General features: G+C 43.8%; 1 protein-coding gene across 3 annotated transcripts in view; it reads right to left on the bottom strand.

Annotated features, from left to right (window-relative positions):
* SLC39A9 (solute carrier family 39 member 9) overlaps window positions 1-24,956 on the bottom strand; it is a 49,695-nt gene that overhangs the window by 21,709 nt on the left and 3,030 nt on the right. For all 3 annotated transcript variants that reach the window (XM_002721664.5, XM_051826318.2, XM_017337702.3), the window contains exon 2: window positions 6,564-6,672. In XM_002721664.5, the coding sequence (XP_002721710.2) occupies window positions 6,564-6,672 (109 nt within the window). The remainder of the gene's footprint in view (window positions 1-6,563; window positions 6,673-24,956) is intronic.

Genomic DNA, 24,956 nt, shown 5'->3' with positions numbered 1-24,956 from the left:
TTGTTTTGTTTCCATAGCTATTTTTTTTCTTTTTAACATTTATTTATTTATTTGAAAGTCAGAGTTACACAGAGAGAGGAGCGGCAGAGAGGGAGAGAGAGGTCTCCCATCCCCTGGTTCACTCCCCAGTTGACTGCAATGGCCGGAGCCAGGAGCCAGGAGCCTCTTCCGGGTCTCCCACATGGATGCAGGGGCCCAAGGACTTGGGCCATCTTCTACTGCTTTCCCAGGCCACAGCAGAGAGCTGGATTGGAAGGGGAGCAGCCGGGTCCCCAATTGGCGCCCCTATGGGATGCTGGAGCCTCAGGCCAGAGTGTTAACCTGCTACACCACAGCTCCGGCCCCTTTCTTATCTTAAAATAATAAAAAACACATATTTTAGCATTTACCATTTTAACCATTTTCAAGTAAATGGTTTAATAGCACTAAGTTCATTTACATCATTTTGTAACCATCACCAGAACCTTTCCACCCCTGAGAATTTTAATAAGAAAATTTTTTTTTCTAACAGAAATGTCATTTAACTTATTCCTAAATTAAATGCCCAAGTTTTTCTTTTTAAAGATATCAACTTCACTGGAGCATAATTTACATACAATAAAACAGAGTGAGTATCCACAAGTTTAAAAACTCCAGGAACTACCACCAAGGTGAAAACCGAGAACATTTAACTTATCCCCACAAGTTCCCTTGCATTGCTCTGCAGTCAGTATGCTACTCCTGGCACCAGGAAAGCACTGATCTGCTTTCTGTCCTGACAAAGTTTTCCCTGCTATAGGATCTCCTGTAAATGGCACCATGCGGCAGACATTTTGTGTCAGGCTCCTTTTGCTAAGCATTTTCTTTTCAGGCACATTCATGCTTTGTATGCATAGCAGTTCATATGTCTGTTTTTTTCTAAGTAGTGTGGCTTCATGTGGACATATCACAATCTGTTTATCCATTCACCTGCTGATGGACATTTGGGCTATTTCTAGTTTTAGTCTATTATCAATAAAGCTGATATTCAGGTGTAAGTCTGTGTGGACATTTTTCTTTTTCCTTGGGTAAACACCTAAAAGCAGAACAGACAGCTGATGTATATGTGTGGCTCAACAGGTTAAGCCTCAGCCTGTGACGCTGCCAGCCCACACACGCATTGGTTCAAGTCTCGGCTGCGCCACTTCTAATCCAGTCCCCTGCTAATGTGCCTGAGAAAGCATCAGAAGATGGCCCAAATGCATGGGGCCCTGCACCTACGTGAAACCCAGATGGAATTCCAGGCTCCTGGCGCCATTGCAGCCATTTAGGGAGTAAACCACTAGATGGAAGACCTCCCTCTCTCTCTGCCCCTTTCTGTAACTCTGCCCTTCAAATAAATAAATCTTAAACAAAATTGTCAAACTGTTTTGTACAGTGGTTTTTTAAATTAAATAATCCATTAATTTGAGAAAGAAAGCCTCTAATCACTGGGGTTGAAGCCAGGTGAAGAAAGGCCATCTAGGTCTCTTGTGTCGGGGGAAGGAATCCAATCCGGGAACCATCACTGCTGTCTCCTAGGGTCTGCATTAGCAGGGAGCAGGAGTCAGGAGCCAGAGCTGGAGCCAGAGATGAAGCTGAGGAATAAACCCAGGTCTTCCAATGTAGGACTCAGTAATCTTAACTGGTTCAACGCTAGCTCAATGCCAAATGCATGTCTCTGGCTGTACTATTTAACATATCTAGCAGCAATTTATGAATGTTCTGGTTACTCCATACCACTGTCACATTTGATATTGCCAGGTTTTCAACTTTTAACCATTTTTATATACTCATCATGTCAACTGCAAAAAGATAGTTTTAATTATTTTTCTAGTCTTTATGCCTTTTACTTCCTTATTTGGCCTTATTGCAGGCTAGAATCTGGTTAGGATGTGAAATACAATGTTAAGTGTAAGAGGCTGAGAGGAGATAGCCTTGCTCTGTTCCCAGTGAAATCTGCAGGGTTTTCATATTTTCTCGAACTAAAAAGTTTCTTTTCTAGTTTGCTGAGAATGTTTTCATGAATGGAATCTTGATTTTGTCAAATGCTCTTCTGTACTAGTCCTCCACTGCCTACCCGGGCCACAGCAGAGAGCTGGACTGGAAGAGGAGCAACTGGGACAGAATCCGGCGCCCCGACCGGGACTAGAACCCAGGGTGCTGGCGCCGCAGGCGGAGGATTATCCTAGTGAGCTGCGGCGCCAGCCTACTATGCTGTTTTGATTACAATAGCTTCAATGTCTCCAATTTTGTTCTTATTCAAAACTGCATTGGCTTACATGGTCTTTTGTGGCTACTTAAGAATTTTATGATTTTTTTTCCTATTCTGTGAAAAATACCATTGGAATTTTGATAGGGATTGTGCTGAATTTTTAAACTGCTTTGGATAGCATAAATATCTTAATATTAATTCTTTCAGAGGCCGGTGCCGTGGCGCAGCAGGTTAAAGCCCTGGCCTGAAGCACTGGCATCCCATATGGGCGCCAGTTCTAGTCCCAGCTGTTCCTCTTCCGATCCAGCTCTCTGCTGTGGCCTGGGAAAGCAGTAGAAGATGGCCCAAGTCCTTGGGCCCCAGCACCCACATGGGAGACCTAGAAGAAGCTCCTGGCTCCTGGCTTCGGATTGGCATAGCTCTGGTCATTGCGGCCATCTGGGTAATAAACAAGTGGATGGAAGATCTCTCTCTCTCTCTCTACCTCTCTCTGTAACTCTATCTTTTAAGTAAATAAAATAAATCTTTAAAAAATATTAATTCTTTCAATTCATGAATATTGGGTATCTTATCTGTGCCTTCTTCAATTTCTTTCATTCATATATACAGTTTTCAGTATATAAATCTTTCACCTAGTTGGTTAAATTTATGCCTAAGCATTTTATTATTTTGATGCTATTATAAATGGGATTGCTTTTTTTAATTTGTCAGTTCACTGTCAGTACATAGAAACAAAAATGATTTTTGTATATATGTTGATTTTGTATCCTGCAACTTTATTGAATTTGTTTATTTGTCCTAACAGTTGTTTGATGGAGTCCTTAGAGTTTATAAGATCATCTCTTCTGCTAACACAGACAATTTTACTTCATCCTATTTGATTTGGAAGCCTTTTATCTTTTTCTTGCCAGTTGCTATAACTAGGGCCCCCTTTTAATTAAACATATAGTAAAATAACAGAAGAATCCATAGATAATTGTACTTAAAAGAAATCCGACATGCGGCACTTGTAGAGAAACAGTAAAAATTTGTGAAAGAATCCACATTAAATTACTTTTAATTAAAGGTTTACTTATTTGAAAGGCAGAGTTACAGAGAGAGAGTGGGAGACAGAGACAGAGAGAGAGAGACCCTCCACCTGCTGGTTCACTTCCCAAATGGCCACAACAGCCAGGGCTAGGCCAGTTTGAAGCCAGGACTTATGAGCCAAGAGCTTCATCCAGGCCTCCCACTTGGGTACAGGGGCCCAGGCACTTGGGCCATCTTTCACTGCTTTCCCAGGGACATTAGGAGGGAGCTGGATTGGAAATGGAGCAGCTGGGACTTGAACCAGTGCCCACATGGGATGCTGGCATCATAGGCGGCAGCTTTACCATGCCACAATGCCGGGCCCCACAATGAACTATTTCTACAGTTTTGACAATTATCCAAACAGTTATGAATATGTCACATTCATATTTAGGTCTTTGACCCTGTAGTCTGCCTTTCCAAACACACGAATTCCAATAGTCCAAGGCATTATGATGGTCTCAAATTTTAGCTCCACCAAAACAAGCACTACATTAGTCAATACAAAAATTCTTAAAACCTGTTTCTACAGAAAGACAATTTTTTCAGATGAAAAATGATAATCATCTAATGATTTCAGAGCTATAATTATGAAAGTATGTGAGAGGTTCCTTTTCACATAAATCATATTTAATGCTTATTAAAAGCATCATAGTACTTAGTGAACATGGTATACCAAGCTCTGACTAAACACCTGCTAATTATCATAATTATAAGGTCCAGAAAAAGAGAAATCACAGGTTACAGTGACATGTAAACAAACTCCCTGAAGTTTGGATAAGTCAGTTTGACTTACAATAAAGAAAAGAGAAGAGAGGAGGAGTCTCTGGGTCTTCTGATTCATTGCTGTTTCCCTCTAAAGCTGCTCAGTCTACAGCCCCTTTGTTGTTTTGCAGACTCCTACAACTGTCATATGGAACCTGTACCACCACTCCCTGGCCGCCAAACACCACCACACCCATGTTCACACCTGAGGCTTAAGAATAAAAACATTCTGGGGGCCGGCGCTGTGGAACAGTGGTTTAACACCCTGGACCGAAGCACCTGCATTCTATATGGGCACCGGTTCGAGACCCAGCTGCTCCACTTCCAATCCAGCTCTCTGCTATGGCCTGGGAAAGCAGTAGAAGATGGCCCAAGTCCTTGGGCCCCAGCACCCACATGGGAGACCCGGAAGAAGCTCCTGCCTCCTGGCTCCGGATCAGCACCGTTCTGGCCACTGCTGCCAATTGGGGAGTGAACCATTGGATGGAAGACCTCTCTCTCTCTCTCTCTCTCTCTCTCTCTCTCTGCCTCTCCTTCACTCTCTATGTAACTCTGACTTTCAAATAAAAAATAAATAAATCTTAAAAAAAATAAACATTCTGGATAAAGCACAGTTCTTTTGTTCTAACAAGAGCTGGGAAATATGTATTTTTTGTATCTAGTAAGAGATGTGGACAGTGCCTACCTCAATACTATTCTTAACGTCCAGTATACTCGACATTTTAGAATTTGGCTCACTGCCAGTTGTGAATTCAGCCCCGTTGTGGATTGTATCCTTCAGATAACTAAAGTTTCGTCACATGTAATAATCTGATTTTGCTGAGTTCTTTGGTTTGGATGTTGAATGTCCCCCAAAAGCCCATGTGTTAAAGGCCTGGTTCCCAAGGTGTAGCTATTGGAAGGTGGTAGAAGCTTTGGGAGGTGAGGTCTAGTGGGAGGTCCCTAGGTCACTGGGGGTATGCCTTCTGAGGGGAGTTCTCATTGGAGGGTTGTCATAAAAAACCTAACTTTGGCCCCAAACCGTCTTTCTCTGCTTCTTGGCTTGCCATGTGATCCTTGCTCTCTGTATGCTCCACCCCTAGCCATTCTCCACCAGCCCTGGATATCTTGCAGAGGCAAAGCCTGCACCATGATGCCTGTACTCTGAACCTCCAAAACTGTGAGTTAAATAAATCTCTTTATCAGTAGTTTCTCTCAGGTGTTTCACTACAGTGAGGAAAAGCTAATATGCCGAGTCACACATGTGGCTCAAGCATGTTTTCAAGCTGGCATGAAGGACCACATTACTCAGATGGTGAGCTGACGACTGAGTATCTATTCTCACACCAATACACTATTCTCTATGCTTGTTGTTATTTATTTATTTATTTTGACAGGCAGAGTGGACAGAGAGAGAGAGACAGAGAGAAAGGTCTTCCTTTTTGCCGTTGGTTCACCCTCCAATGGCCGCTGCGGCCGGCGTGCTGCAGCCGGCGCACCGCGCTGATCCGATGGCAGGAGCCAGGTACTTATCCTGGTCTCCCATGGGGTGCAGGGCCCAAGCACTTGGGACATCCTCCACTGCACTCCCTGGCCACAGCAGAGAGCTGGCCTGGAAGGGGGGCAACCGGGACTAGAACCCGGTGCGCCTGCGCCGCAAGGCAGATTAGCCTAGTGAGCCGCGGCGCCGGCCAGCTTGTTGTTATTAAGGTCAGGAGACATCTCTTTGAATGTTTTAGTCCTTTACTGCATGGGTCCCTATGAAATTACAAAATTTACTATAAAGGGTCCTTGAATCCAAATGTTTATAGTTACACATTCTTTTTATTTTATTTTATTTTATTTTATTTATTTATTTTTTTTTTTTTGACAGGCAGAGTTAGACAGTGAGAGAGAGACAGGGACAGAGAGAAAGGTCTTCCTTTGCCGTTGGTTCACCCTCCAATGGCCGCCGCGGCCAGCGCGCTGCAGCCGGCGCACCGCGCTGATCCGATGGCAGGAGCCAGGTGCTTATCCTAGTCTCCCATGGGGTGCAGGGCCCAAGCAGTTGGGCCATCCTCCACTGCACTCCCTGGCCACAGCAGAGAGCTGGCCTGGAAGAGGGGCAACCGGGACAGAATCAGGCGCCCCGACCAGGACTAGAACCTGGGGTGCCGGCGCCGCTAGGCGGAGGATTAGCCTATTGAGCCATGGCGCCGGCCACACATTTTATTAAGAACACTAAAAATACAACCACAATCATGTGGGATTTAGGAAGTTTTTGAGTGGGAATTTTAAAAAGAACTTACATACCAAAAATGACTATAATCACTCTTTCCTGCAAATAAACATTAAAGCGTTCTTCATGAATTGGGTCATTCAATTCACAAACTGCTAAAGGTATATGTCTAATGGCAAATACATGAAAAGATTTCTCTTAAGAACTCTTCTCAAGGTAGAATTCCATGGAAGATAGGAACTGTTCTGAAAAGCAACCTCTAGGCTTATCCTGCCAACCCTCCAAGTCAAATGCATATCTCAGGTAAGCCTGCTTTCTTACCCTCAAGGACGTCTTCATACAGTGCGTGGACCCCTTCGGGCACGATGACCGCCAGGGCAGTTCCACAGAGAAGGCCAGCACCCAAAACAGTCACCAACTTCAGTCGCTCCTGGAAAGAAATAAAGGGAATTACTAAAAAGACTGATCAATGAATGGGACAAAGTTGCTGAAATATCTGTTATCAAGACTGAGCTGCTCATGTGTGGGACCACCATCCACACTAGCCAGTGAATATGAAAAACGGTCAGCTTCATTAATAATTAATGCCAATGTAAATAAGGAGATACCATCTTTTAATTGACCAGTTGGCAATGATGTGAGAAAACATCTATCCCTGATGGGGAGAAACTCGTCTGGCAGGAATGTGAATTGCTTCAACCTATCTGGACCACAATCTGGCAATACAGATTTAATGCCTCAAAAATGTGAATTCTTCGACTCACAAATTTTGCTTTCAGAAATCATTCTAAGAAAGAATTGTGGGCCGGCGCCGCGGCTCACTAGGCTAATCCTCCGCTTAGCGGTGCCGGCACACCGGGTTCTAGTCCCAGTTGGGGCGCCAGATTCTGTCCCGGTTGCCCCTCTTCCAGGCCAGCTCTCTGCTGTGGCCAGGGAGTGCACTGGAGGATGGCCCAAGTGCTTGGGCCCTGCACCCCATGGGAGACTAGGATAAGCACCTGGCTCCTGCCATCGGATCAGCGCGGTGCGCCGGCTGCAGCGCACCGGCCGTGGCGGCCATTGGAGGGTGAACCAACGGCAAAGGAAGACCTTTCTCTCTCTCTGTCTCTCTCACTGTCTAACTCTGCCTGTCAAAAAAAAAAAAAAAAGAATTGTGAAAGACAACCACTGTACTTATCACAAGTGCAAACCTGAAAATAACCTAAATGTCTAACAAAACAGATCGGTTAAATAAACTACCCATCTAATACTTCATCACAGCACAACAACACTCGGTCATTAACATGATGATGTAAAACCACTCATGGCCATAGAAAACCATAATACACGGCTATGAGGAAAGAGCTTATGTCAGACAATATATTGAGAATCTCATATTTATAAAAATAAGAATATATACAAAGTAGAACAGGTATACATTAAAAATTAACACAATTCATTATAGTTTACAACATATGTAATTATAGTTTATAATTTACAAAATATTTACCTACAATGAATATGTATTTCGTATTTCTCATATAATGAAAAAAATGTAAATGATAATAATAAAATTGTTCTTTGGCTTTAATCCAACTTAATCTCAATTGTTTTCTTTTTACCCGAGTTTCTTTGAGAGAATGTCTCCTGTTACACAAAATATGGACATCAGGTTTCAAAGTATCTTGAAACAGTAGTGTACCCTAGAATGGCATTCTGGGATCAAACAAGAATGAAAAATTATCTTAAAAACTACAGAGGGGCCGCCTCTGTGGCGCAGTGGGTTAAAGCCCTGGACTGAAGAGCTGACATCCAATATGAGCGCCAGTTCTAGTCCTGGCTGCTCCTCTTCCGATCCAGCTCTCTGCTATGGCCTGGGAAAGCAGTACAAGATGGGCCAAGTCCTTGGGCCCCTGCACCCATGTGGGAGACCCGGAGGAAGCTCCTGATTTCAGATTGGCGCAGCTCTGGCCACTGACCTCTCTAACTCTGTTTTTCAAATAAACAAAATAAATCTTTAATAAAAATATAAAAAACTACAGGGAGGTAGTTATATATGTTGATTATGGAAATGTTTCAATAATTTAACGGTAGATCATATACTTCATCTTCCTATTTTGGTTTCTTTTTTGAGGTTAGCAAGAGTAACAGTGGTTCTATTACCTCTGATACATTACTGAACTCCCAGCTGCGAAGCCTGGGGCTAACTAACTTCAACAAATTCTGTCTCTGTGGGGAAAAAGACAATCAGCTGAAAGGCTGGCTGCAACATCATGCCCTCTTCATCTGGGGGTTGGGGAGGAAGGAAGCCATATCTCACTGTACCTCTACTGAAAAAGGGAGAACTACATCGGTAATGTCAGCACGGACTAACGTTTGCTTCAGAGCAAGGGAGGAGTCCCAGGGTGCCCAGCACAGTGGCCAGCCATTAGCTATGCATGAACTCAGCGTATCCTGAGTGCACCCAGGGGCTAGGGAGACAGAACTGAGTCATGACCCCATCCGTTAACAACTCAGTACCTCAAGTTTTCTTCTGCGAAATCAAAGTATTTCTATCTTCTTGCGGACAGATAGGGGGCAACAGAGGACAAAATTTAAGCCTTCTGGAAAAATGGCACCAAACAACCATTGTTCCTATTTCATCTTTCAATACTGAGCCATTTGTCTTTTCCAAGTTACCAAACACTCCCTGAACACCGCCACTCACAGCATTCATTTGAGATAAACCATCAGATTAGGGGGAACACAACATGAAAGACAGCTCTATTCTGGCAGAAGGTGACATGGTAGTTAGTCTTTTCCTAAGGCTCTCTAAACAATTCATAAAAGTCTTAAAAATTCATGGATGCCTTTCTCTCTGTCTTTCCCTCTCACTCTCAAATAAATAAACTTTTAAAATTTGTGGACATAAAGTACCACTCCTAAGAACAGACAAAATCCAGGACACAACTGAACTGAACTGAGTATACTATTTCCTTTCAGGGACTTGTTTCATAACTTGACAATTCAAACTACTGAACAAACTGTTGAGGAAGAAAACTGTCAACATTTTTTTATAAAGATTTATTTATGGGGCTGGCGCTGTGGCATAGATGGTAAAGCTGCTGCCTGCAGTGCAGGCATCCAAAATAGGCACTGGTTCGAGTCCCAGCAGCTCCACTTCCAATCCAGCTCCCTGCTAATGTGCCTGGGAAAGCAGCAGAAGATGGCCCAAGTCTTTGGGCCCCTGCACCCAAGTGGGAGACCCAGAAGAAGCTCCAGGCTCCCAGCTTCCGATCCACCCTGCTATGGCCTTTGTGGCAATTTGCGGAGTGAACCAGCGGACGGAAGACCTCTCTCTGCCTCTGCCTTTCAAATAATAGATAAATACATCTTAAAAAAAGAAAAAAGATCTATTTATTTATGTGAAAGTCAGAGTTACAAAGAAAAAAAGGATGGAGAGAGACAGGGAGAGATCTTCCATCCTCTGGTTCACTCCCCAGATGGTCACAATGGCCAGTTTTGGGCCAAGCCAAAGCCAAAGCCAAAGCCAGGAGCCAGGAGTTTCTTTCAGGTCTCCTGTGTGGGTCTTGGGCCATCCTCTGCTCCTTTTCCAGGCCATGAGCAGGGAGCTGGATAGGAAATGGAACAGCTGGGACACTAACCAGTGCCCATATGGGATGTCGGTATCAAAAGTGGTAGGTTTAGGCTGGTGCTGTGGCTCACTTGGTTAATCCTCAGCCTGCAGCGCCAGCATCCCATATGGGCACCGGGTTCTAGTCCCGGTTGCTCCTCTTCCAGTCCAACTCTCTGCTGTGGCCCGGGAGGGTAGAGGAGGATGGCCCAAGTGTTTGGGCTCCTGCACCTGCAAGACCTCTCTCTCTGTCTCTCTCTCTCAATGTAACTCTACATGTAAAAAAAAAAAAAAAAAAAAAAAAAAAAAAAAAAAAAAAAGTGGTAGCTTTTACTGGCTACGCTACAATGCTGGCACCAAACATTTTCATTTAACTATATTTTATTTGAAAGACAGAGAGATAGAGATCTTCTACCTGCCGGTTTATGCCCCAAATGTCCACAACAGCCAAGGCTTGGCCAGACCAAAGCCAGGAGCTACAAACTAAATTCAGGTCATGGGTGGTAGGGACCCAAGTACTTGAACAATCACCTGTTGCTTCCCAGGGTGAGTATTAACTAGAAGCGAGAATGGTAAGTGGAGCCAAGACTTAAACCTAGGCACTCTCACTTTTTTAAGTTATTCTTTTTTTTTTAAAGTTTATTTATTTGAGAAGTACAATTAGAGACAATGAGAGGGAGATACAGAGAGAAAGGTCTTCCTTCTGTTGGTTCACTCCCCAAATGGTTCCAACGGTCGGAGCTGCGCCGATCTGAAGCCAGGAGCCAGGTGCTTCTTCCTGGTCTCCCATGGGGGTGCAGGGGCCCAAGCACTTGGGTCATCTTCTACTGCTTTTCCCAGGCCACAACACAGAGCTGGATTGGAAGAGGAGCAGCCAGGACTAGAACCAGCGCCTATACAGGATGCTGGCACCACAGGCAGAGGATTAACCTACTGCGCCATGGCGCTGGACCCTTTTCTTTTTCAAAGATTTATTTTTTTTTATTTGAGAGGCGAGCTACAGACAGAGGGAAGGAGAGACAGAGATAGAGGTCTTCCATCCACTAGTTCACTCCCCAAATGGCCACATGACCAGAGCTGGGCCGATCTGAAGCCAGGAGCCAGGAGTTTCTTCCAGGTCTACCACGTGGGTGCAGGGGCCTAAGCACCTGGGCCATCTTTCACTGTTTTCCCAGGCCATAAGCAGAGAGCTGGATTGGAAGAGGAGCAACCAGGATATGAACCAGCACCCATATGAGGTGTTGGCATCAAAAGCGGTGGCTTTTACCTACTACATCACAGTGCACAGCCCCAGAACCCAGGCACTCTGGTATGGGATCTGAGCATCCCAAGCAGCGTCTTAATCGCTGCACCAAACACTGACCCTGTCCTATTGGTATTTCACTCATGCTCTACTCTTGGAAAGAAAAATCTTTGGAAATTAACAGAAGATAAGAAATTATGATATGGATGTACCTGTGAATGAGCTGATGGCTCTTAAAAATTATTTGGGGGTAGCTCACATCACACACAAAAATTAATTTTGATAGGTTATGCACCTAAACATAAAACCTAAAATTCAAAAGCTTCTCAAAGAAAATGTAGGGTATCTGTAATCTTGGGATTGGCAAAGACTTCTTGGCAAGTGTAAGGCCGCCACAAAACACACCAAACACTGGAGTAAGGGAAAGAGTTTATTGGGGGAAACCCAACAGACTGGAAGGAAGGGGTGAAGCAGGAAAAGAGGGAGATGGAGAGCGTGAGAGAAACAGACACAGAGACAGAGGTCAGGAGAAGGAAAGAAGAGAGAAAAACACGTGTTCAGGAGCAGGTGCTTTAAAAACTTTGCTGGGGGGCGGGCAGGGTAGTAGGAGCAGCAAATACCATTAGGATGGGGGTGGAGCTTGACATGGGTAGTTGGGCCCTGTGGCCACCTGGCTTCCAGCATTGGCGGCAGGGGCTACAGCCTAGGATGGTGTCAGGGTGTAGATCGTGCCATAGATAAGCCTGAGCCATTTCACTAACAGCAAGGATTCAAAAAACCTAAACTATAAAAGAAAAAAGTTCAACAACAAAACTTAAAACAGGCGCTGTGGCGTAGTGGGTAGAGCTGTTGCCTGCAGTGCCAGCATCCTGTATGGGCACCAGTTCAAGACCCAGCTGCTCTACTTCCGATCCACCTCTCTGCTGTGGCCTGGGAAAGCAGAGGAGGATGGCTTGAGTCCTTGGGCCCCTGCACCCATGTAGGGGACCAAGAGAAGGCTGCTGGCTCCTGGCTCCCGGCTTTGGATCGGCAGAGTTCCAGCCATTGCGGCCAATTAGGGAGTGAACCGGAGGATGGAGGATCTTTCTCTCTCTGCTTTTCCTTCTCTTTCTCTGTGTAACTCTGACTTTCAAATAAATAAATAAATCTTTAAAAAAAAAAAAAAACAACACCTTAAAACATTTGTTGAACCACTAAGAAAACGACATGGTACAAACAAGAGTGGGAGAAAATATTCACAACACACATATCTATGGGGAATGCTGGGATTAACAATGTCCACTTCAACCTCCTTCAGCTTGGAGACATCTGTTTCCCTGGCTGCTGGGCGTGTTGCCTACCCACTCTGTGGTGCTGACCTTGGGCCAAAGACAAATGACTACCCTGAAGCTAGATCCTCCCCTGCAGGGCAGTCCACATCCGGTAACTAGACCACTGGGGCCGTGTGAAGGGAAGTGTGAAGCCCACTGCTTCAGCCTTCATTCGGGATGCTGGAAGGGGTATCGGTTTCAGAGCCCATTGTGGGTGAATGCAGGTCTCTACTGCAACTGAATCACATTTGAATTTTCCCCTATGCTTACTCCTACTAATTCTCTCATAGGTGTTACTCCCAAGAGCATTTCCCAATGAAAGGTCTCCCATGCACATCTCAGAGTGGATCTTCAAGGGAATCCACCTAAGACACTGACAAAAGACTTGTATTTGAACTACAAAACTTCCACAACTCAATAATAAGGGGCAAACAGAACAATAGGATATGGGTAAAACACTGAACAGATGATTTACAAAAGATATATGAATGGCCAATAAGCCCATAAAAAGGCACTCAACATCATTCAGTGACCAGAAAAATGCAAATCAAAACTATGCAAGGTATCTTTTCACCCCTACTCAAATGGTCAAAATTAAAGACGGATGACACTAATTATGACAAGGACACAGAGCAAGCAGAACTCTCAAATGGTACAACCACTTTGGAAAACTAGCAGCCTCTCACAAATTAAACCAGCACTCCATTTCATAGTTTTACTCAAGAGAAATGAAAACTCATAGCCACAGAAAAACTTGCACAACAATGTCCACAGATGCTTTATCAGTAGTAGCCACAACCTGGATCAGAGGTCCACTGACAGAACTGTAGACTACTTACACAATGGAATACTACTCAGCAATCAAAAGCAGTACTACCTGACATCAGGGAATCTCAGAAATATTTTTCTGATGTCTGAATGAAACAAGTCTTTCCCAAAATGAGGATATACTGTATGAGTCCTTTTATATGAAGTTTTAAAACAGTCCCAAGTAATCTATGGTAAAAGAAGTCAGAACAGTAGCTGCCTCTGGAGCATGGATGGTAGCAATGTGAACCTAGAAAGCCCTGACCCAAAGCCATGCACAAGATTATAATTCTTTCAGAATTTAGAAACAAAGAATTATTTTTTAGATTTTAAAAAAAGATTTATTTGAAAGTCAGAGTTACAGAGAGAGAGCAATGGGGGGGGGGGACGGAGAATCTTCCATATGCTGGTTCACTCCCCAGATGGTCGCGATAACCAGCGCTGGGCCAGGCCAAAGCCAGAAGCCCAGAGCTTCTTCCAGCTCTCTCATGTGCGTGACAGGGGCCCAAGCACTTGGGCCATTTTCCGCTGCTTTTCCCAGGCCATTAGCAAGGAGCAGGATCAGAAGTAGAGCAGCCGGGACACAAACCAGCAACTACATGGGATACCAGTTGCTGCAGGGGCAGCTTAACCAATACGTCACAACACTGGCCCCAAGATTTATTTATTTATTTATTTGACAGATGGAGTGCCAGAAAAATCTTCCATCCTCTGGTTTGCTTCCCAAATGACCACAACAGCCATGGCTGGTCCAGTCTAAAGCCCGGAGCCTGGAATTCCATCTGGGTCTCCCACATGGGTGGTAGGAACCCAAGTGATTGGTCCATCTCCCACTGCCTTCCCAGGCCCATCAGCATGAAGCTGGATGGGAAGAGGAGGAGTCAGGTCTCAGGACTCGAGCTGGCACTCTGACATGAGATGCAGATGTCCCAAGCAGCAGCTTAGCCTGCTGTGCCACGATGCCTGCCCCAGAATTTGAGAGTCCGAAGGAAGGATGAGCAAGGTAAACTTGTGTGAATTACCTAGTTTTACAATAATTCCTTGGAAGACAGGCAGTGAGGTATAATTACTGTATTATACTTTCAGTTCAGTTTGAAAGTAAGTAAAGCACATTAATTTAAGAAAGGAAGCTAAACTTCTATGGAACACTATGAAGTTTTTTGGTCTTTGTAGCCCTTTTCCCCCAAAGCTATAAGTTCTGTCAAGGCAAGGACTTCTGTTTTTAATTTACTACTGAAGTCTCAGTTTATAGCACATAGCAGCTTCTCCCTAAATATTTAATCAAAGAATGAATTAAATACCTGGCACTAGGAGGCAGGCATTTGGCCTGGGGGTTAAGACGCCTACATTCCTCGGGGCCAGTAGGTTAAGTCTTTGCCAGTTGGAGTCCCAACTGCTCCACTTCCAACCTAGCTCTCTGCTAATGTGCCTGGGAAAGCAGTGGAAGATGACCCAAGTCCTTGGGCCCCTGTACTTGCGTGGAGAACCTGAAGAAACTCCCGGCTCCTGACTTCAGATTGGCCCAGCTCCGGCTACTGCAGCCATTTGGGGAGTGAACCAGCGGATGGAAAATTTCTGTCTCTCTCTGCCTCTGCTTTTCAAATTAAAAGAAAAATTCTTAAAACAAAACAAAATGCCTACATTCCATGCCCAGGTTGCATATCGGAGTGCCTGGATTGAGTCATGGCTCTGCTCCTGATTCCAACTTCCTACTACTGTAGACACTTGGAGGCAGCAGGTGATGTCTCAAGTAGCTGGGCACCTGCCCACCCCCCACCCCCCCCACAGGATATCTGGACTGACTACCCAGCTTCCAGCTTTGGCCTGGTCCAGCTTATGGCTGGTGTGGGTATTTGGAGAGTGAACCAGTGGATGGGAACTCTCTCTCTGTCTCTCTCAAACAACAAACAAAAAAGAAAACAACCTAGCACCATGCAGCATACTGGGGACTTGGTACCTGATACTTCACCATCTTGATAAAAGTAAACAAATACAAGAATACAGTGACATTTCTCTTTTGCTGAGAAATACTTTTGCTGGAAAATAGCCCTAACATATTTCTTACAACTGTAACTATATTCTTAAATGTTAGAATTTTCAATGATTGATTCAGAATTTGTAACTTGGCTCAAGAGTACACAAATATATTTTTAATATGGTACCTAATAGGACTCCATCACAGTAAATGTGCCATTAGACTGCCATTTGTCTCATTAATGAAAACATCTTTAACAATACCGATTTTTCCCCAAGGAGTTAAAAATCTTGTTCAGTTCTTTTTTCAATCGTCAGCAGAGCAATATCAAGATTGTCCTACAAAACCTTCATCAGCTTGATAAGCATCTATCAGCCTTTTCAAGGTGACCACTTACGGAAGCAATACTCTTTTTTTTTTTAAGATGTATTTTATTTATTTGAAAGGCAGAGTTACTGACAGAGAGGGAGAAACAGAGAGAGAAACAGAGAGAGAGAGAGAGAGAAATCTTTCATCTGCAGGTTCGCTCCACAAATGGTCCCAATGGCCGGAGCTGGGCCAGGCAGAAGTCAAGCGCCTGGAACTACATCTGGATCTCCCACATGGAGCACTTGGGCCATCATCTGCTGCTTTTCTAGGCACATTAGCAGGGAGCTGGGTTGGAAGTGGGGCCAACAGACACACATCAGCACCTTTATGGGATGCCGGCATCACCGACAGTGGCTTAACCCACTGCACCACAACATGGTCCCCCAGAAGCAATACTTTTGAGGAAAAAAAGAACCAGTAGTTGAAAAAATAAAATCACTGCTCAGGCTGCAGTTTCAATTTTTATTTTAGAAAAATTTCTTAAGTACTTGAATCCTCTCAGATTCAATCTGACTTATTTCAAGCACTAGAAATATAACTGTTATTGGGATGGCTATGTTCTTTCACACAACTTCACAACTTGGGACTCAATCTGCAATTGGGTAACTATCATGTGTATAAAACAAAGTTAATAAAACAACAGCTCCTCTCCTTTGCTACGGTAAATCACTGATGGTATTTAAATGAAGCACAAATTCCAAGTACAGTTCAAGATGAGAAGAAAATTCCAAAGCAATAGTTTCTGTCAGAGAAATGAAGTGTTTGCCCAGGACGGTCACGAACTGTGCAATGCCCTTGGTTTTATATGATCTCATTTTAGAATTTCACAGTTGTAATCCTGACTGAGCCAAAGGATCGACCAGATGTATTAATTAAAACAACAGCTTGTACTCAACGCCATTAAGTATCAGCACAAAGCTTTGAAGTCAGTTTAATTTTCTTGGCAGATACTAAGGTAGTAAATGATCTTTCTTTTCCTGCTCATACAAACAGCCAAAAAGTTATTTAGCTTAACTAAATACAAACCAACAATTTTAAAAGCTTTTGATATGAAAACAGTTTATTTTAATCCTCATACCATGCCCATGTTAGTAGTCAAAGCATCAGTTACAGTCTCCTTAAAAAAATAATCAAAAGCGCATCTCTTATTAAAAAAGACCAATCCCTTCAAAGTTCTAGGGACTAAAGAGACGGACAGTGTGGAGGAATTCTTGTTGAGGCAACAAAGGTTTCTTCGTATTCTGAAAAACAAGCCTACTTCAGGGAGGTACCTCCAGAAGTCACTTGCGGTATCACATCAGCTGCTGCAGAGGCACAGGAGAAAACGCATATGTGAATCTTGTTCTTCCGGGCCTTGTAACCGAAACAAGGTGCCCCCCCAGAATCCTGGCTCTGCAGCAGCTGTGTGAAGCACAGCCTCTTCTCCAAGCTTCTGGTGCCTCAGTGCTGGTCCTTCCTAGAAGGAAGCGCTACTCCCACTGTGACCGAGGGTGTGAGCACACTGCAGGGAGCAGCTGTCAGTGCTTATCCTCCACACCATCAGCAGTGAGCACAGAAGGCCGCCAGACACCTCCACTGCAGGGTAACCAAACAAAAGCTCAAGTGAACAACACCATATTGGCCGTTTTGCCAGTGGTATACAAGCTCCCCCTTTCCTGGTTTACTTCACGTAGAACTTGCTTAACATCTTCTAGGAAGTAATAACAAGCAAGTGCTTTATTAATGCCACTTCCTCCAATCCTGGAAAACAAAAGTCCTTTCTAAACATAAAAAACTAAATATAAATGGACATCTCACAGTAAGACTCTTCAATATGACTACAAAAAAAAAAAAACCACCAAGAAACATTGACAATAAATATTTATCATTAATGAGTCCAACTGATCTGAACAAACTAAAATAATAAGAATTTATTTTTCTCTAACAATACTAAAGTTTTAAAGATAAACAATGATTATACTCAAGGTTTGTGAGCAGACAGGCTCATTTGTAGGAAAAATGCACTTTCAAAAACTGATAACACAGATTGAGAATCTTCTTCTGAATATTTAGGTCTTTTGACCATGTGATTCTACCCCTGAGGAAATGATCTGAGATACAGTCCTAGGTTTAGACACAAAAATATACACTCAACACTATTATCACAGGAAAAACTTGGAAACATACTAAATGCATAAGAATTTCGGTACAGGGGCCAGTGTTGTGTGGCACAGCAGGTAAAGCTGCCACCTGTAGTGCCGGCATCCCATGTGGGTGCTGGTTTGGGTCCCGGCTGCCCCACTTCCGACCCAGCTCTCTGTTATGGCCTGGGAAAGCAGTGGAGGATGACCCAAGTCCTCAGGCCCCTGCACCTGGTGTGGGAGGCCCGTTGGAAGCTCCCAGCTCCTGGCTTCAGATTGGTGCGACTCCAGCCACTGCTGCCATCTGGGGAGTGAAACAGCAGGCGGAAGACCTCTCTCTCTTTCTGCCCCTGCTTCTCTGTAACTCTGCCTTTCAAATCAATAAATAAATCTTAAAAAAAAAAAAAAAAAAGAGAGAGAGAGAGAGAGAAAGAATTTCAGTACATAGGGGCTGCATCGTGGCATAGTGGGCAAAGCTGCCACTTAAGACATCAGCATTCCATATGGGTTCAAGACCCGGCTCCCTGTTAATGGCCTGGGAAAAATAATAGAAGATAGCCCATGTGGGAAACTGGAAGAAGCTTCTGGGGCTCCTGGCTTCTGCCTGGCCCAGCCCCAGCTGTTGTGGCCATCTAGTGAATGAACCAGCAGTTATCTCTCTTTCTCTTAACTCGTTCAAATAAGCAATTAAATCTAAAAAGAAAAGTTTTGTACATCAAAAATGTAATAAAGACATTAAACAATGCCTAGAGAAAATGTTTAGCAATAAAAAGGAAATGCTTATGATAGACAACAAAGTTAAAAAGGGAGAGTTTAAAATTATGTGTATACCACCTAATCAATCATGTTAGAAGTGCAAATAAATAGAAGAAGGGAACAGAACAAAAATGTTGGTAGTATTTTTAACTGGACAATAGGAAAATAATAATTTTATTTTCCTTTTTACTTTGTCATACTTTCTAAAGTTTCCACTAATTGCCTCTATCATATAGGGTCCTTAAACATTTGTTGTTAACTTAATCAGAGACTAGGTAAGTTATGGCTTTGTACTCACTAAACTTGAAGCTTTTTCCTCATTTACAAACATGGTAAAAACTCCCTTTCAACAAAGGTTACTGGTAATATCAACATAGAACATGAGACGTAAGTTGACGTTATTATTGTGCTATGCACAATGTCTCCTGTGAACAGAGATGTTTCTCCCTTTATGAAGTGGTTCTAAACAACTGTGCTGTGAGGTTTTGTAATAATTTGCCATTGTTTTTCAGTCCCTTTCCTTCTGGCTGTCACACTGTGACTTATTTCCTCACCCAAGTCTCTCTAGTTTGCTTTTTCTTTTTTCTTAAAGATTTTATTTAATTTATTTATTGAGAGGTAGAGTTACAGAGAGAAGGAGAGACAGAGCGAAGAGCCCTCTATCCGCTGGTTCACTCCCCAAATGGCCACAAAGGCCGGAGCTGAGCTGATCTGAAGCCAGGAGCCAGGAGCTTCTTCCAGGTCTCCCACACAGGTGCAGGGACCCAGGCACCTGGGCCATCCTCCACTGCTTTCCCAGGCCACAGCAGAGAGCTGGATCAGAAGAGCAGCCAGGACACAAACTGGTGCTCATATGGATGTCAGCGCTACAGGCGGAGGCCCAGCCTACTAAGCCACAGCGCTGGTCCCTCTAGTTTGGTTTCTCAAGTGCACAGAGGGCTTAGGAATCAGACAGTTCAAAACCCTGGTCTGGACTCACAAACATGAGTTGCTTGGCCCACACAGTGATGTAATGATACTGGAATTAGTAGCCAAAGAGTAAAATTCAGGAGATTTCACACAAACATCCAGAGTTCCAGCTTTGGAAAACTAGGAAGGAATGGAAACACCAGGGCTGGGTTGTCAAAGGCACTTCAGCTGACCGTAATTCCCACTGCTGCCTGACACCTCCTAGGCCATGACACTGAAGGTTCGCTACCACACATGATTTAACACTCGGACCCTCTTACGCTACACCAGGCCTGATTAACGCCTCCGCAACTGTTAGACTTCCTGACCCACTTCCTAGCTGCCTCAGTCGGGGTCCAATCAGGGAAGAGAAGTCATACATTTAATAGGGAAACCTTAATATAAAGAGTAACTGTAACAGAACTAGAGACATAAAGAATTCCCTAGTAAGAACTTGAAAGAATGCAAGACATAGGAATAGCTACTACTGTAGGACTGAGATAAGAGTGCTCAAAGAAGAATCCCCACAAACACTGAGATACAAACTTACTGAAGAGGCCGGCTCAATGAATGGCAGTGGCACACCGCTAGAACCTGCAGGAAATCTGCATCCCAGGATGTCGGGGAAAGCCTCACAGGACAGACTCCACTACGGACTTGCCCACTGGTGGTGCCAGCAGAAGCCACTGCCTGCTAGGTGCTGGGGCAGCTGTGTGTGTGGCAGGAGCCAGACGCTGAGCCTGGGAGAAGCCACACACACTGCATGAGCCTCCCCCGAGGAAGCGGGGGGCACTGCAGACCTGGACACCAGCGAGGCTGCCTGGGCTACAGGACTGGGTGCCAGAGAAGCCACCTAGAAGCCTGTTGAACAAGCACACCAGCACGAAGTAGGAAAACCCCTTTGTCTGACAATTTCTCTCCATTACCCTCTATTGACAAGGCTTACCACTGTGCCAGCTGGCAGGGGAAAAATATTTATCCGTTTTGTAGAGCAGTCAATGAGGGTGAATCTGGAGCTGAACAGCAAAAATAAACTGGTAACTGGCACACTGGCCTGTCTGAATCACAGAAGAGATACTACACAGGAGCCAAGTGAAGACCAGGAGCAGCAAAGAGCAAACAAAATGTTTACTCTTCAGGCTGCTTGATTAATCAGAGACTTTAGAGTCATTTGGTTTCTGCATAGCAAGTTCCACACTGAGGGGTGCTACCAGTGCCTTCCTCCTCCACCACTGTTAGGGTAACTAACACTTCCCGAGAGCTTACTATGCCAGGCACACTCGGCTACCTCACTTTGCACGTGTTAGCTCATTTAATCCTCACCACAATCCCATGAGGTAGGTCCTTCTATCGCCCACTTCACAGATGAGGAGGCAGAAGCAGGGTGCAAGGAACTTGCCAGGCTCCCCCAGCCAGTAAACAGGGGAGACACATTCTCACCCTGTGTCGTCTGACAGATGCATAAAGAATGAAAGGAACATACAGTAAGGCGTAGCTGCTGTGGTACAATATTTTGGTTAATAGAAAACTGACTCCCAGATAAATACAGGGTTTGTAATACACCGTTTTTTGTTGCCATTATCTAACGGTTAACTCCAAGATCCTGTTACTTAAAAATCCATCTTAGGCTGGCACCGTGGCTCACTAGGCTAATCCTCCGCCTGCGGCGCTGGCACCCCAGGTTCTAGTCCCGGTTGGAGCACCCGTTCTGTCCCGGTTGCTCCTCTTCCAGTCCAGCTCTCTGCTGTGGCCCGGGAAGGCAGTGGAGGATGACCCAAGTGCTTGGGTCCTGCACCCGCATGGGAGACCAGGAGGAAGTACCTGGCTCCTGGCTTCGGATCGGCGCAGTGCGCCAGCTGTAACAGCCATTTAGGGGGTGAACCAATGGAAGGAAGACCTTTCTCTCTCTGTCTGTCTCTCTCTCTCTAACTCTGCCTGTCCAAAAAAAAAAAAAAAAAAAATCTATCATCTATCTAATTAGGACAGAGAATTTCCAGCCTAGGTAACATCTATTTTTATTTTATTTCAATAAACATAGAAATTGAAAATCAGTATTCAAGGAGGACTGAGATTTCGCTAATCCTATCCCAGGTTTTAAGAAAGCCAGTACTGGGGCAGGCACTGTAGCACAGGAGATTAAGCTGCTGTTTTGGATGCCCACATCTGATCAGAGTGCCCGGGACAGGGTCCTGCCTCTGCTTTTAATCCACCTTCCTGTTCACGTACACCCTGGGAGGCAGCAGGGTGATGGTGCAAGAAACTGGGTCTCTGCCAGCCATGTGAGAGACCAGGATGGAGTTTCTGGCTCCTGACTTTGGCCTGGTCCAGTCCTGGCTGTTGTTGGCATCTGGGCAGTGAACCAGTGATGGAACGTCTCGATAACTCTCTCTCTCTCTGTCTGGCTCTGCCTTTCAAATAAGTAAATAGACTTAAAAAAATACTAGAATTCATATCTGCTTATATTTGGTCCTACTATTTGTTAGCCAGAATTCCAAACTGGGCTGTAGGGAAACATAAATTTCACTATGATTGAACCAAAGTCTTATCTCTAAAGTCTTCACTTCATAAGACTGTCATATATGAATCCATTTCACATCCTCTTCCTTCAGAAAGGTTGCCACTTCTTAAATAGCACAATTTAAGATCGCCTACACTGTGAAGATGACAAGTGTGAAATTAATCCAAACAGGAACTACTTCAGATTCCAGTTCAGCAGGGGCTGATTTAAAGGGCATCCAAGATGTACTCAGTTCTTTCCTGTAGGTTTCATGGTAGTTGCAGACTGTTTATCTCTGGAGTTTCCAGTGCTGCTACCCTAAGCACAAGGCATGGATTTACTGTGGAAGGTAAAATGTGTGTGGTGTTAAATGTGTTTCTAATTAGGATAACTTAAGGAACCTGTTTAAATGATCAAATTGGTTATACAAATTGTATAACTCCTGTTATATACAGTGTCCATTTGGAAAGTCAGTATTATTTAGTGGTCAAGTGCTTTAGTGTTGGGAATCAAAATGACTTAGTTTCAAGTTCCGCTTCTATAAAAGTTCGCAACCTCCATGCCTGAATTTTCTCATCTGAAAAGTTAAAGGGTCTCTCAAAGTTTCATCCTGGAGATTAAAGAAGATACTACACATCCTGGTATGCAGAAAGAGCTCAACAAACTTTACTCCTCATATTATTATGTAGATAATTCTTCATTATGTTTATCCATGCAGCACCCAGGAGAAAACAAAGGTTTTCAGGAAAATATTACTGAGCCAGATATGTAGCCAGATTTTATTTGATCCAAACTTAGTTTCATCAACCAAAGATTTTTTGATGAGGAAAAAAATATATATTTTCAAGATTTTTTTATTTGAAAGTGAGAGAGAGATTGCTCTTCCATCCACTGTTCATACCCCAAATGGGTGCAACAGCAGAGGCTGGGCCAGGCCAAAATGAAAAGCTGAGTTCCATCTTGGTTTCTCACATGAGTGGCAGGGGCCCAAGCACTTGGGCCATCTGTTGCTGCTTCCCAGACACATTAGCAGGGAGCTGGATTGGAAGCAGAGCAGCAGGGACTTGAACCAGCACTTATGTGAGACGCCAGCTTTGCTGGCTGTGGCTTAGCTCACTGACACACGCTGGCCCCAACAAGAGATGCTTATGAGACAGCAATCTGTGGTTCAATCTGAATAAAAACAAGTTAACAATGTGCTTTACAGATATGAGTACATTTACCAAGTTGCAAAGGTTACCAATTATAAAAACCCACTGCATTACTAGAGAATAAAAACACACAATACAAAAATCCTTAAAAATGCTACAAAGACAGCCAATTGTCAAAGAAAAAGCATACTGAACAAATCCTTCTTCACATACAATAAACCTTTGATTTGGTGGCAACTCAACCCCCAAAAATACTTGTCATGAATGAGTTATTATAATCAGACACAAAATAAAACCTTAAAACATAAAAGAACAAGACAAAGCCTAAAATGAGATTAAATAACAAAGAAAAGAAAGCTAAATACTAAGAAAAATATCACAAACCAGGAAGACTAGAGGAAAACTGGCCTCTACAAGGCACAACACTCACAGTGGCTGGGAATGGCCACCCCAGAACAAGACCTTTGGATTTCAAACAAATCACCAGGAAGTGGGGAGGTCAGGAGCTTGGCCACCATCACAAGTCTGTTCTCAAATACACAAGGGTCTTCAAAAAGCACATGAGAAATGCATACTATGGAAACACCATACCTGGATTTCAAAAATTTTGCACCAAAATAAATGTAATCTTTAATTCTATTTTCCAATGCATTTTTTGAAGTGCTCTAGAAAAGGCTTAAAAACAGTAAATCAAGGGCCAGAACTGTGGTGTAAAGCTGCCACCTGCAGTGCTGGCATCCCATATGGGTGCCGGTTCAAATCCCAACTGCTTCACTTCCAATCCAACTCCCTGCTATTGCACCTGGGAAAGCAGCAGAAGACAACCCAAGTCCTTGGGCCCTTCCACCCATGTGAGAGAGCGGGAAGAAGCTCCTGGCTCCTGGCTTCGGAAATGGCCGAGCTCTGGCCATTGTAACCATTTGGGGAGTGAACCCGTGGACAGAAGACCTCTCTGCCTCTGTCTCTCTTTACCTCTACCTTTCAAAAAAAAAAAATCTCCTTTTAAAAAATGGTAAGTCAGAACAGTTATAAAAATGAACAACTTGAAAATTCAGTTTTTGTAATCATTACTGAGACTCCTCATCATTTTCAAAAGTTATTATGTTCTAGACATAATGGTAAGCCCTGTGCTAATAGTATCCCATTTCATCCTCACAATAATCCCATAAGTCTATTAAAGAGATGTTAAACAGCTTGCTCAGGTAATGACAATGATTTCTGAACTTCACTGTATCAGATGATTCCTTTTGAAATTGGTGCACTATTAATCATATTAAACTCCAAAATCATCTTAAGAGAAGCATGCCTTTCATGTGCCTACTCAGGGATTTATGCTGCTGTAATACATGAAAAAAATGTGCCATTTTACCCCAAAATGTTCTGCTGCAAGAAAAGTAGGCAAGCTGAGAGAAAGCCTTCAGAAATGCTTATATCAATATGATTATTACAATTTTACAAGTAATTTTACATCTGTTGGATCTAATAACAATATGTGCAGGCTTGTCTTTGGTGTCCCTTTTTCCACTACATTTTCCTAGTACTTCATTTTTACAAATTGAAATTAAAATTTTAAAACAAAAACCAGTCTGGAGCAGATAATTAGAGGAACACTGCTCTGGTGTTCTGGTGCAAACCCAGCCTGCTCTCTTTACCAGCTCTGTGGCAGAGAGAGACATGCCAGGTAAACACTGAACAATCCTTACGCGATCAGCAGAAAATCCCACTTTGGCCATCTCTCTGCATCTTCACCCTAAGCGTCAGTGCTGCTGCTAAGACGAGCTTCTAATAGGTAAGACAGGTTCTCAACCTGTTTATGTAGCATCGGTGTTCAGAGCCAAAGAAAACTGCTCATCAGCAACTGAATCTAGAACACAAGCAGCTAATCAGTCCGTCCAATTCCTTTCCCGGACAGGAGCGTCTGTGTAAAGCGGGTGTCGGCCTCCCTT

Source organism: Oryctolagus cuniculus, chromosome 20 (assembly GCF_964237555.1).
Source record: "Oryctolagus cuniculus chromosome 20, mOryCun1.1, whole genome shotgun sequence".
In the NCBI taxonomy this organism is placed as follows: domain Eukaryota; kingdom Metazoa; phylum Chordata; class Mammalia; order Lagomorpha; family Leporidae; genus Oryctolagus; species Oryctolagus cuniculus.
This window is presented reverse-complemented; position numbering and strand designations above follow the sequence as displayed.